Source organism: Thalassophryne amazonica, chromosome 5 (genome assembly GCF_902500255.1).
Source record: "Thalassophryne amazonica chromosome 5, fThaAma1.1, whole genome shotgun sequence".
NCBI classification, from domain to species: domain Eukaryota; kingdom Metazoa; phylum Chordata; class Actinopteri; order Batrachoidiformes; family Batrachoididae; genus Thalassophryne; species Thalassophryne amazonica.
The window spans coordinates 45,985,100-45,998,450 of NC_047107.1; the positions used below are offsets into that span (position 1 = coordinate 45,985,100).

A 13,351-nucleotide genomic window follows, 5' to 3' on the forward strand; every position below is an offset into this window, starting at 1 on the left:
TGAGTGAGAGGTGTAGTGCATTTGATATCTTCTGTCACTGTCTCTGTTTGTGGGTGTGTAAAAACAAAAGCACCTGCTTGAGGCAGAATGCAGAAAAGATAAATTCTGGACTCACATGCCATTGCGGCAGGGAGTGGTAAATATACAGTATTAAAACTGTATGTGCATGCGTGATTTTATTTCGTAAGTTCAATGTACGTACATAATATAATTGTAAATATGTTAAGAATACATGAATGACCAGCCCAGTCTCACACTTTTTTTGTGCTCCTGTCATGAAATGAGTCAACTATTTGTGACTGTTTATTTAACTCACTATTACTAACACTACTCCTACCCCAACCCTAACCTTAACCATAACCTAACCCTACTGCTTCCCCCCACCCTAACCATAACCACTCCAATCCCCCCACTTCACTTTTAATTTTGTGCAGCCATCACAGAATTAATTAGAATGAATTCATGCTGCCGTGACAAAAATGAGGCGCTTTTCATCACAATATCACGAACCAATAGATCAATGTATATTTCGTGCTGCTGAATCACGACTTGCCGTGAGACGAGGTTGGGATGTCACAAGAAAGTGAAAACACTTAACCTATTTCCATTGTAGTCCATTTAAAAATCAAATGACAAAATAGAAGTAATATTAATAAATAATAATAAGAATGATAATAATAACAGTGTGTATAGGATAACAAGAACCTAAACAATGTATAAATATATTAAGACAGCAAATTAACATAAAGAAATTACATAATTAACAGGAAATAAAAGGGCTGAGTTCTCCTTCTAAAAGCTGTAGAGTTCTAAGGCTCTAAAAACATTCTGCACTCACACTATTCAAACTTATGGTAGAATTTTTTGCATTATTTATTACCGCACTTGAAAAAATGTCAGCTACCTCTTTTATAAACACTACCCAATCTAGAGCACGTGGATCCCCATGGGCAATACACAAGTATATGTATGTGTGTGTGTGTATATATATATATATATATATATATATATATATATATATATATATATATATATATATATATATATATATATATATATATATATATATATATATATATATATATAGCAGGTCCTGGATAACATCGCTGCTGTCAATGATTTTGCTGACCGAGGAGTTGAACTTATCCAGGATTACATTCAGATCCTTATGAAGAATGAACAGCAGCCAATACCTGCTGCAAGTTGTTGAGTGGCATCGTCGTCATTTCTCAGAGGCGAAGAAAATCTGAAATATATATTAATCTATTGGTTCGTGGTATTGTGACGAAACGCGCCTCATTTTCATCACGGCAGCACGAATTGATTCTATTCTTCATTCCGTGATGGCTGCACGAACTTAAAAGTGAAGCGGCGTGGGGGGGGGTTATGGTTAGGGTGGGGGGAAAGATTAGTTTATGGTTAAGGTTAGGGTTGGGGGTGGGATTAGGGTTTAGACTTTGAGAATAAAGTCGTAATATTATGAGAAAAAAACTCTTAATACAAGAATAAAGGCATAACATTATGACAATAACAGTAATTTTATGAGAGAAAAAAGCTTCATCTCAAAATGAGATCTGTGGAGAGCTTTAAGTTGTATTTCAGTATTGGTTTTACAAATAAGGAAGAGAGATAGAGGTTCTTTTTTAACATGGGTAGCCAACAAAAACCCAAAGCTTTCCAAAAGGGCCCATGGCACATGTCTCTCACTCCTCCCCAGCACTCCTGTTGAAAGTGACTGTTAGGAACATGGCTGCAGTCGAGAATCAAACCTGGATCACTGGCATCTCAGGCCAGTGTGCCACCACCTCACAAAATACTTTATCTTTGGCCCATCTGCAGCACTCTTTATCATTAGTATCAGAACTTTGAAAAGAATATGCAAGAAAATGTGTCTTGTTTTCTCAGAATATTACGACTTTATTCAAGGAAAATTAAGATTTATTTTCTTGTAAAATTTCAACTTTATTCTTGAAGTCTAAAAAAAAAAAAAAATCAATGTGGCCCTAAAACTCAGTCGTAATATTGCAACTTTATTCTCTATTAAGAGTTTTATTTTTTCTCGTAAAATTTTCTCAAACTCTTTAAAAAAACAAAACAAAACAAAAAAACCTCAATGTGGCCCTAACACGCCGTCGGACCACTTGCATGCCGAAATCGGGCCACATCAATTTTTTTTTTTTTGCCGAATTTTATTAACAGAGGTACAGCTGGTGCAAGAACCAGCATGTCCATTAGGTGGCGAGTGTGGTATGGCCGAAGTTTACCGAGCTGGACCTGGAATGGTCCATGTTCCAAAATGTTCTAATAACCAAGGAAAAGATCCACACAATAATATTACTGTAACATTAACAACTAATGTTCTCATGATGTTAACTAAACATTCTTGTAATGGTAGAGAAGATTGAATCTTATCTTAATTTAGTATAATGTTTGTGTTATGCCCAGGTAACAATGTAACATTTTAATACCATTACAAGAATGTTTCTGTGTAGGCTCTCAGTTGTCTAGGTGGTTTCCATAGTAGAGAAGCTTGAATCTTCGACTGGACTGGGTTGCTTGACGTGAGGACGTTTCGCTTCAAATCACAGAAGCTTCCTCAGCTAAAATTCTTGCTCTGGTAGTCTGACTTCTGTCTTGACTCTTGTAGAGAAGAATAAACCAGAAGCCAACAAAAGCTGGAGTTTTTAACCTAACCAGACCCCTCCTACCGAGAGGCCGACTGCTATAGGCTAGTGACTAAACAATAGCTCTAATTAGCACCTATTGTGCACTCTCCTAATGATGGGATGGAAGCCTCCCCTGATGGCTCCCTTGACAACTCTCCTGATGACGTAAATGACTCATTACCATGAACAAAAGACTGAAACTGCTTTGACCTGAGTACCCCATTGTAAACAGGGGACAAAGCGTGTCTGAGACCCGCCCCCCAGGTAAAGGCTGCTTAACAGTGCTAAGCCTCCTCCGTCCAACATCACAGGAGAAGAACAGAAAGCTTTGGCAGCACTGCAGAAGGACCAAAGCATCCTTATCCTGCCAGCGGATAAAGGCAGATGCACAGTGGTCCTGAACACATCGGACTACGAGGCCAAGATCAACAACTTGCTCAGTGACTCCAATACATATGAACGTCTGAAGAGAGACCCCACGAGTGGCTATAAGAAGAAAATAATTAGCTACCTCCAAAACCTGGAGAAAGAGGGACTCATCGACAGGCAGACATACTACAGACTGTACCCGGGGGACACCACTCCATGCATCTATGGACTGCCCAAAATCCACAAATAGGACTTGCCACTCAGGCCTATTGTATGTAGCACAGATTCCATCACATACAATTTGGCCAAGCACCTCAAGTGGATTTTGGCTCCTCTAGTGGGTAACTCAGACCACCATGTGGAGAACACACAAGATTTTGTGAACAAGATCAAGGACCTGCAGCTGGAGGCAGATGAAACTATGGTGTCATTTGATGTGACTTCGTTGTTCACCTGCATCCCCACCGCTGAGGCCATCTCAGCTGTGAGGCAGAGACTGCTGGAGGATGTGTCTCTACCTGAAAGGACCAAACTCACACCAGACCACATCTGCCAACTCTTGGAGATCTGTCTTAACACCACCTGTTTAGGGGGAATTACTACAGGCAGATCCATGGTTGTGCGATGGAGTCTCCGGTATCCCCCATTGTGGCCAATCTGTACATGGAGCGAGTGGAGAAGACAGTCTTGACATCGTTCACAGGCATCGCTCCCAGTCACTGGTTCAGATATGTCGATGACACATGGGTTAAAATCAAGCAACAGGAGGTCAAGGACTTTACAGAACATATCAATTCGGTGGATTCCAATATCAAGTTCACACGTGAGGATGCCAGAAACAGCCATTTAGCCTTCTTGGACTGTGATGTTATGATTGGAGAGAACAAGCAGCTCCAGACAGAGGTTTACAGAAAACCCACTCACACTGACCAATATCTGCTCTTTGGCTCAAACCACCCCCTTGAACACAAGCTCGGGGTGATCAGGACTCTTCAACACAGAGCCCTACAGGTACCCACAACTGCAGAGGGAAGGGCTAAAGAACAACAACTTGTACGGAAAGCCCTCACAGTATGTGGGTACCCACGATGGTCCCTGGACAAAGTGTGGAAGTCCCAGAAAACAAAGAGACCAGATAGACAGGAGACGGAGACAAGAAGAAGAGGAGTGTCTCTCCCTTATTTAGCAGGAGTAGGGGAAAAACTACAGAGGATCTTCAGACAGCACAAAATCCCAGTTTACTTTAAACCAGTTAACACCTTGAGACAGAAATTAGTTCACCCTAAGGACAGGATCCCTAGTTACAAACAGAGCAATGTAGTGTATTATATCAGATGTCAGGAAAACTGTAATGAACACTACATAGGTGAGACTAAGCAACCTTTAAACAAGAGGCTATACCAGCACCGCAGAGAGGTCGCCAGTGGACCTCAGTCTGCAGTTCATCTCCATCTGAAAGACACTAACCACACGTTTGAGGACAAGGAAGTTAAAATGGTTTGAGAGAGGTGTCAAGGAAGCATTCTTTGTAAAACAGTTGAAACCCAGCCTTAACCGGGGGGCGGGTCTCAGACACGCTTTGTCCCCTGTTTACAATGGGGTACTCAGGTCAAAGCAGTTTCAGTCTTTTGTTCATGGTAATGAGTCAGTTATGTCATCAGGAGAGTCATCAAGGGAGCCATCAGGGGAGGCTTCCATCCCATCATTAGGAGAGTGCACAATAGGTGCTAATTAGAGCTATTGTTTAGTCACTAGCCTATAGCAGTCGGCCTCTCGGTAGGAGGGGTCTGGTTAGGTTAAAAACTCCAGCTTTTGTTGGCTTCTGGTTTATTCTTCTCTACAAGAGTCAAGACAGAAGTCAGACTACCAGAGCAAGAATTTTAGCTGAGGAAGCTTCTGTGATTTGAAGCGAAACTTGCTTACGTCAAGCAACCCAGTCCAGTCGAAGATTCAAGCTTCTCTACTATGGAAACCACCTGGACAACTGAGAGCCTACACAGAAACATTCTTGTAATGGTATTAAAATGTTAAATTGTTACCTGGGCATAACACAAACATTACACTAAATTTGAAGATGATCCACCAAATGATTTGTAATATCTTGGCCAAAGAGATGAAAAACACCCAGTTTTATCTCCATAAAATCAGCAGGGTGCCATTTATCCAAGTTTTGACATGATGGACATCAACACAGGGTTTGGTGCTGACAACATAAAAGTATGAAGGAATTCCCCTGAGGTGTAGCTGAGATCTCACTCTGTGCAAACAACCTGGCATAGGCAATCACTTTGAACAGAAAACCCTCATGCCACAAAAGGTGGCTTGACTTGATTCACATTAAACGTCCTTAGTAAGACTGGCTCAATAAATTTTAATGTTTTGCTGTATTCCAATAGAGGACACAGCAGAAACGTGTGTATACCTTTGTTCTAACATTATTTGTATTCATAAGAAGGAAGGTGTAGACCATTATCAAATTCTTGGGGGTGACTTAAAAGCATAAAACTTAATAACTGTGTTTTACAGTATTTCTTCTTTTCCTCTCAGGCCCTTGCCATCCCAACCCTTGTCACAACAGAGGAACATGTGAGATCAGTGAGACGTACAGGGGCGATACCTTCACTGGTTATGCCTGTAAGTGTCCACCAGGCTTCATCGGCGTCCACTGCCAGCACAGTAAGTTGGACCATTATATCACTTTCTTTCTAATTTTTTTTGTAGGTTTTGTCTTTACCACTACTTCTGTGCAACACTGGCCCACTCTAAGTCTCCTGAATGAAAGTGTTAAATCAAGGAGATGTCAGGGTGGTTTGACTCACTCAGCTTTTTTTTTTTTATTATTAACAATTTCCACAAAATTGGGAATATTTCACAGGACAAATAATGAGCTTGAGTAGCTAATAAATATGACAGGAAAAGTAAATCACTGTTGAAAGGATGAGTTCAGCAAAAAGATACTGAGTTTGGTAGAGAAAAGAAATGCTGAACGTGCTTTCTTTTGTTGAGCACGCTTTTAATAAAGGTTAGTGTCAGACGCTTTTTGCTGCCTATGACATAATTCCTTATGTTAGCCGAGGAGTACTCTGCTTACTCCTGCTACAATTTTAGTTCTTGCTTTAAACTCTAAGTGGTGATGATCAGTCAGTTGTGCAAGCAGCTATTTATTTATTTATGTATGTCTATAAGAGCAGATAATACTAGGTAGATAATACTGGGTAATTGCATTAGCTGTTACCCAGTGATCTGTTGTTAATGATGCAAAACTTTGAATATTTTTGTCTGGAAAATGTACATAAAAATGGAAGACAAAATTTTAGTATTTAGTGGAAATTTATTATGTCTTGACCAGTGATGCCAGTAACGCGTTACTCTAATCTAACCACTTTTTTTAGTAACGAGTAATCTAACGTGTTAATCTTTCCAAATCAGTAATCAGATTAAAGTTACTTCTGCAAGTCACTGTGCGTTACTATTGTTTTTGCATTGTGGGTCGATAGCAGCATTAAACCTGGTCCGTGGGCAGGAGGTCGGGGTTTGACTGAACTGCCCACTTTCAGCGAGCTGTGAACTTTTCATCCGCGGTTTTCTGCAGCAGCTATGACTCATCGTCACCTCTTAAAGCACGGTGACAACAGCACACCTGCACTGAGCTTTACAAAGACATTTTTATGCTTTTTTCTCCTTTATTTAGAATTCTGAGCTGAGTTGCTCCGTATCTGTTCATTAAAAACAGCTGATCCTCCGCGATGCATCAACAACTAACACTATTTTCCACTCAAATGCACCTAAACTCTCTTTCTGAGGACCACATGATGTAAAAACGCAATAAAACTTTCTTACCTATAAATCTGGTAATGTTTTCTGCATAAATAAATGTTATCCATTCTTTGTGCACAAACGCCAAAGCAGGGGCGAATCCCGATGGAATGGGGGCATGGGGCAAAGATGTGCCCCCCCCACAACACCCCTAGTTTAAAGGTCTAGTTTTGAAGCCTTTTTACTACAACTACTAATACTACTTATAATAATAATAATTTTGACAAATAAAATGATTAGACAGAATTTAAATGTTAGAAAAACGTTAGAAAGAATTTAATAGTTACATTTATAAACAATGTAGGTTAGAAAGTGCAAGTTTTACAGTTACAGTGCTGTCAACAGTTAAATATGAGGTCAAGAAAGAGGTCTTTATTTTGCTTTTTATAAAACAAGTATTTATTTTCATTGAAGTCAAGAAAGGGTGACTATAAAGTGAGTTTTGGCAAAACAAGTATCATTGTCATGTTGAGGTGGCAGAGGGTTGTTGTCGGCAGCTGGGGAAAGTAACTAAAAAAGTAACTAGTAATCTAACTTAGTTACTTTTACAATTGAGTAATCAGTAAAGTAACTAAGTTACTTTTTCAAGGCGTAATCAGTAATTGGATTACTTTTTCAAAGTAACTGTGGCAACACTGGTCTTGACTACAGTCATTGCAGTTGCTGTTTTTTGGTTGCATTTGTAATAAAAGGGTGTCTAAAGCAGAAAATTCAATCTAATTTCATGCCAAAATGATTACCGGTGATTTGCATAAAAAAGCTCATTTTTTTTAGGAGCCACAAAATAACCAGACATGCTTATACGAGGGCTGTCCATAAAGTATAGGTCCTTTTTATTTTTTTCAAAAACTATATGGATTTAATTTATATATTTGTACGTCAGACATGCTTGAACCCTCGTGCGCATGCATGAGTTTTTCCACGCCTGTCGGTGACATCATTCGCCTGTGAGCACGCCTTGTGGGAGGTGTGGTCCAGCCCCCTCGTTGGAATGCCTTTGTCTGAGAAGTTGCTGACAGACTGGCGCTTTGTTTGATCAAAATCTTTTCAAAACCTGTGAGGCACATCGAAGTGGACACGATTCGAAAAATTCAGGTGGTTTTCGGTGAAAATTTTAACGGCTGATGAGAGATTTTGAAGTGATTCTGTCGCTTTAAGGACTTCCCACAGAGCGGGACGTCACGCAGCGCTCCCAGGCGCCGTCGTCAGCCTGTTTCAAGCTGAAAACCTCCACATTTAAGCCTCTGTTGACCTGGGACGTCGTGAGAGAACAGAGAAGTTTCAGAAGAAGTCAGTTTCAGCATTTTATCCGGATATTCCACTGTTAAAGGAGATTTTTTTAATGAAAGACGTTCGGGCGGATTCGCACGTCGGCTTGCAACCGGCGCAGCGCAGCGCAACAGGAAAAACACCTCCGTTGGAAGCCTTAAGGACAAGTTGGAACATGCCCAACTGTTAAACAATTTCTCAGATACTCACTCCACTGAAAGCCATCAAAAGCCGCCTGGATTTTACAAATGGTTATCAACAGGGAGGTGTTTTTCCTGTGGCTGCGCATTGCGGCGGCTGCAAGCCGACGTGCAAATCTGCCTGCATGTCTTTCATTAAAAAAATCTCCTTTAACAGTGGAATATCCGGATAAAATGCTGAAACTGACTTCTTCTGAAACTTCTCTGTTCTCTCACGACATCCTGAATCAACAGAGGCTTAAATGTGGAGGTTTTCAGCTTGAAACAGGCTGACGCTGATACCTGGGAGCGCTGCGCGACGTCCCGCTCCGTGGGAAGTCCTTAAAGCGACAGAACCACTTCAAAATCTCTCATCAGCCATTAAAATTTTCACCGAAAACGAGCTGAATTTTTCGAACTGTGTCCACTTCGATGTGCCTCACAGGTTATGAAAAAATTTTGATCAAACAAAGCACCAGTCTCTCAGCAACTTCTCAGACAAAGGAATTCCAACGAGGGGCGGGACCAGTCCTTCCCAAGGCGTGCTCACAGGCGAATGACATCACCGATAGGCGTGGCAAAACTCACGCATGCGCACGAGGGTTCAAGCATGTCTGACGTACAAACATATGAATGAAATCCATATAGTTTTTGAAAAAAATAAAAAGGACCTATACTTTATGGACAGACCTCGTATTTGCAAAAACAGACATATCTGACAAGCAGAAAGTCAAGCTGAAAACAGTGCAAGCAATATACCTCTTCAAAAAAACAAAATTATAATGATTACAGCAGCAGAGCAAAGATACAATTTAAACAGCAAATAGCAGCGAGCTGTTTTATTAGATAGTAACACGACAAGTAGTTAAACCAAACTGTTCTGACATTTTAAAACTTTTTCTTGTCAATCACTGTTTTCTTAGCAGTGGCTGCTGTTTTGAAGTCACAGCAAGTACTGGTATTGCCATAGGCAGCAACACTAAATTAAAAGTATTTTAATTACATTGGCAAGCTAACACCTCATAAATGTTAATATATTTGGAAATGATTCAATTCTAAACAGGCATATTTCTTCACTCTTCATATTAACACAATTTTACTGTATTTGTAGATCGTGTATTACTATAAAGAGCTTTAAAAATATCATGTCTTTAGAATTGAGTAGGCTATATCTTTAGGCGACAACTAATGGGTTCATCTGTCCAAATTGCTCAGTGCACAATGGCACATGCAGTTTGTACATTTGCCTCCCAAACAGAATATTTCTGGTTCAGTGATGCCTATGTCCTGTTGTCATTGTAAAGCTGGACTTGAGTTAGAAAAATGTGTCAACATGTGGGTTCCAAATCTCCTGTGGTGGTGACTCCAAGCAAAATTTTAGAAGCCCAATGATTTCTTTTTTTTTTTTTTTTTTTTTGCAGAATTAGTCTGACAACCACAGCTACTTGCTGTAATTTAACAGTGGGACAGTAATGCAATCTGTTTACAGTAATCAGCTGTTGTATGTTACAGTAGGCCCACTGTAGAATAACAGTACATGCACACTGAATAACAGAATAACAGTAAAGCAGTGTTTTACTGCAACTAGTGTGCATTCAAAACTACAAAATAGCATACATGGCTCCTCAGATATTCATGTCATGTTTTCATGTCATCAGTCAATTCTTCAGAAATAGTATATTTTGCCCATGCTCACCATTTATTGTAATGATGGAAGTGTTGTACTCTGAAGATGTTTCAGAAGCGTAAATGCATAAAAGGTCCTCAGATATTCAAGGGACGAGGAATGCAACATGGAGATTTTAAAAGACTTTTAAAAAAATCTTGATCTGTCTTGGTGGTTAGAAACAAATAGAAACAACAGTCCTGGTTGTGGAATCTAATGAAAAGTGTATGGCTACTGAACATGGAGAAAGTGTGCTTCCACGTTTTCCCAGACCAAGATGGAACTAAAAGCTGCATGGCATTGTGTGATTCTGTTAGTTATTTAAAAAAAAATCTGTTTCTCTTAAAAAAAATAATAATAATTGCTGGGTGACTACAGGAGGTGCTTTGCCTGCATGTCAACATAGCCAACACAGCAGTGATGACAGAATGCCACTCTGGAGTTGGAACAGGAAAGCGAGTACTCTTGGGAGTACTGTAAATAATTGTAAATCATTGTGATTTATTGTGTCATTGAGTGTTACCTGCTGGTTCTAGCGGTGAACTTGTTAAAAGTTATTGAGATAAATGACGGTGGTGCTGAGATGCAGTCACTCCTTTCTGCGTCGTAAGTGTAAATTGTACCAAATAACATAACATTCATCTGTTATGAAAAGGGTCACATGCATTTCAGATGTATTGTTGTGGACAATCAATCAATCAATCAATTTTATTTATATAGCGCCAAATCACAACAAACAGTTGCCCCAAGGCGCTTTATATTGTAAGGCAAGGCCATACAATAATTACGTAAAAAGCCCAATGGTCAAAACTACCCCCTGTGAGCAAGCACTTGGCGACAGTGGGAAGGAAAAACTCCCTTTTAACAGGAAGAAACCTCCAGCAGAACCAGGCTGAGGGAGGGGCAGTCTTCTGCTGGGACTGGTTGGGGCTGAGGGAGAGAACCAGGAAAAAGACATGCTGTGGAGGGGAGCAGAGATCAATCACTAATGATTAAATGCAGAGTGGTGCATACAGAGCAAAAAGAGAAAGAAACACTCAGTGCATCATGGGAACCCCCCCAGCAGTCTAAGTCTATAGCAGCATAACTAAGGGATGGTTCAGGGTCACCTGATCCAGCCCTAACTATAAGCTTTAGCAAAAAGGAAAGTTTTAAGTCTAATCTTAAAAGTAGAGAGGGTGTCTGTCTCCCTGAACTGAATTGGGAGCTGGTTCCACAGGAGAGGAGCCTGAAAGCTGAAGGCTCTGCCTCCCATTCTACTCTTACAAACCCTAGGAACTACAAGTAAGCCTGCAGTCTGAGAGCGAAGCGCTCTATTGGGGTGATATGGTACTATGAGGTCCCTAAGATAAGATGGGACCTGATTATTCAAAACCTTATAAGTAAGAAGAAGAATTTTAAATTCTATTCTAGAATTAACAGGAAGCCAATGAAGAGAGGCCAATATGGGTGAGATATGCTCTCTCCTTCTAGTCCCCGTTAGTACTCTAGCTGCAGCATTTTGAATTAACTGAAGGCTTTTCAGGGAACTTTTAGGACAACCTGATAATAATGAATTACAATAGTCCAGCCTAGAGGAAATAAATGCATGAATTAGTTTTTCAGCATCACTCTGAGACAAGACCTTTCTAATTTTAGAGATATTGCGTAAATGCAAAAAAGCAGTCCTACATATTTGTTTAATATGCACTTTGAATGACATATCCTGATCAAAAATGACTCCAAGATTTCTCACAGTATTACTAGAGGTCAGGATAATGCCATCCAGAGTAAGGATCTGGTTAGACACCATGTTTCTAAGATTTGTGGGGCCAAGTACAATAACTTCAGTTTTATCTGAGTTTAAAAGCAGGAAATTAGAGGTCATCCATGTCTTTATGTCTGTAAGACAATCCTGCAGTTTAGCTAATTGGTGTGTGTCCTCTTGCTTCATGGATAGATAAAGCTGGGTATCATCTGCGTAACAATGAAAATTTAAGCAATGCCGTCAAATAATACTGTCTAAGGGAAGCATGTATAAAGTGAATAAAATTGGTCCTAGCACAGAACCTTGTGGAACTCCATAATTAACCTTAGTCTGTGAAGAAGATTCCCCATTTACATGAACAAATTGTAATCTATTAGATAAATATGATTCAAACCACCGCAGCGCAGTGCCTTTAATACCTGTGGACAAGGTCGGGTAAGATTACTTTGAAATGTAATCCAAAGTAATCAGATTACAAGTAATCCAAATGTATGTACATACATACATGTAATCCACATGTATTCTTTCAAAGTAATCCTACCCAACCTTGGTTGTGGATGTATGACATGAACATTTATTGTCTTTTTAAGAAGTGTTGGAAGGAACCCTTACTCCCTCCCCAAAAGAAACAGCATCTTGTAGTCAGACCAATACATTATGGCATTTGAATGATGGGATACTGTGTCAAAACAGCTGTAATTCCTTTATAGTTAATGTGATCTTTCTGTTCAGCATCAAGTTGTTGTACACAAGCAAAATTCTAAACATTTTGGAAATGTCCATTCCAGCTACATATGGATGTGACAGTATTAGGGCTGGGAATCGATCCGAATTTCCAGGATCGATTCGATTCCGATTCATAAGGTCACGATCCGATTCGATCCACGATTCGATCCGATTCGATCCGATTCGATCTATTTACATATTGCTGGATTGTCACTTTAAAATAAAAACTGTCTCATAGACAAAACAGCCCCATGTGTGTTTGTGATTGTATCTGTGTATGTGTAAGAGGGACACACAGAGAGAAGAGTCAAGAATTTAAAGTAATTATTTTGGAATGAAAAAAAATCCAAGTTTTATTTGAAATTTAAATCAAAACCATGACATTTGGTGGCCCTCTTTTAGTTGAATAACATACCCATGGCAGGGTTTCTGACCACAAAGAAAAAAAAAAGTAGTTCAGCAGCCACAGCAATTGTGTAAGAAATGATGCTTGACTGATAAGTCTGAGTGTAACCTTGACAGTTGGTGCCACCAAGAGACTGATAAGAGTCCTAGTCTTCAGGAATTGTGTAATTTTTCTGGAGAAAAAGGAGCTGGTCTACGTGCTGTGGAGTGAGGCAGCTCCTTTGAGCACTAACAATGTCTCCAGCGGTTGAGAAGACTCGCTCAGATGGGACACTGGTCCCAGGTATGCAAAGGTACTGCTTTGCTAGGCCTGCCAGAAGAGGAAAATCCCCTGCATGCACCTGCCACCATGTCAGTGGATTTTGAGAAAGAGGAATAGATGGTACTTTCCTGTAGGTGGTGACCTCTTCCTCAGCCCTTTCAGTGGGAGTAGTTTTCCTTTGTAGTGGAGTTTCTGGTGGTGTGTAGGCTGACCCCAGTAAAGCCATCAGAGCAGATGAGTCTTTTT

At 40.0% G+C, this 13,351-nt stretch overlaps 1 protein-coding gene across 1 annotated transcript in view; it reads left to right on the forward strand.

The window, feature by feature from the left end:
* Positions 1-13,351, forward strand: part of LOC117510400 (EGF-like repeat and discoidin I-like domain-containing protein 3) — a 581,009-nt gene that overhangs the window by 254,596 nt on the left and 313,062 nt on the right. Inside the window, 1 exon segment of the mRNA XM_034170099.1 lies at positions 5,583-5,711. Within this exon segment, the coding sequence (XP_034025990.1) occupies positions 5,583-5,711 (129 nt within the window).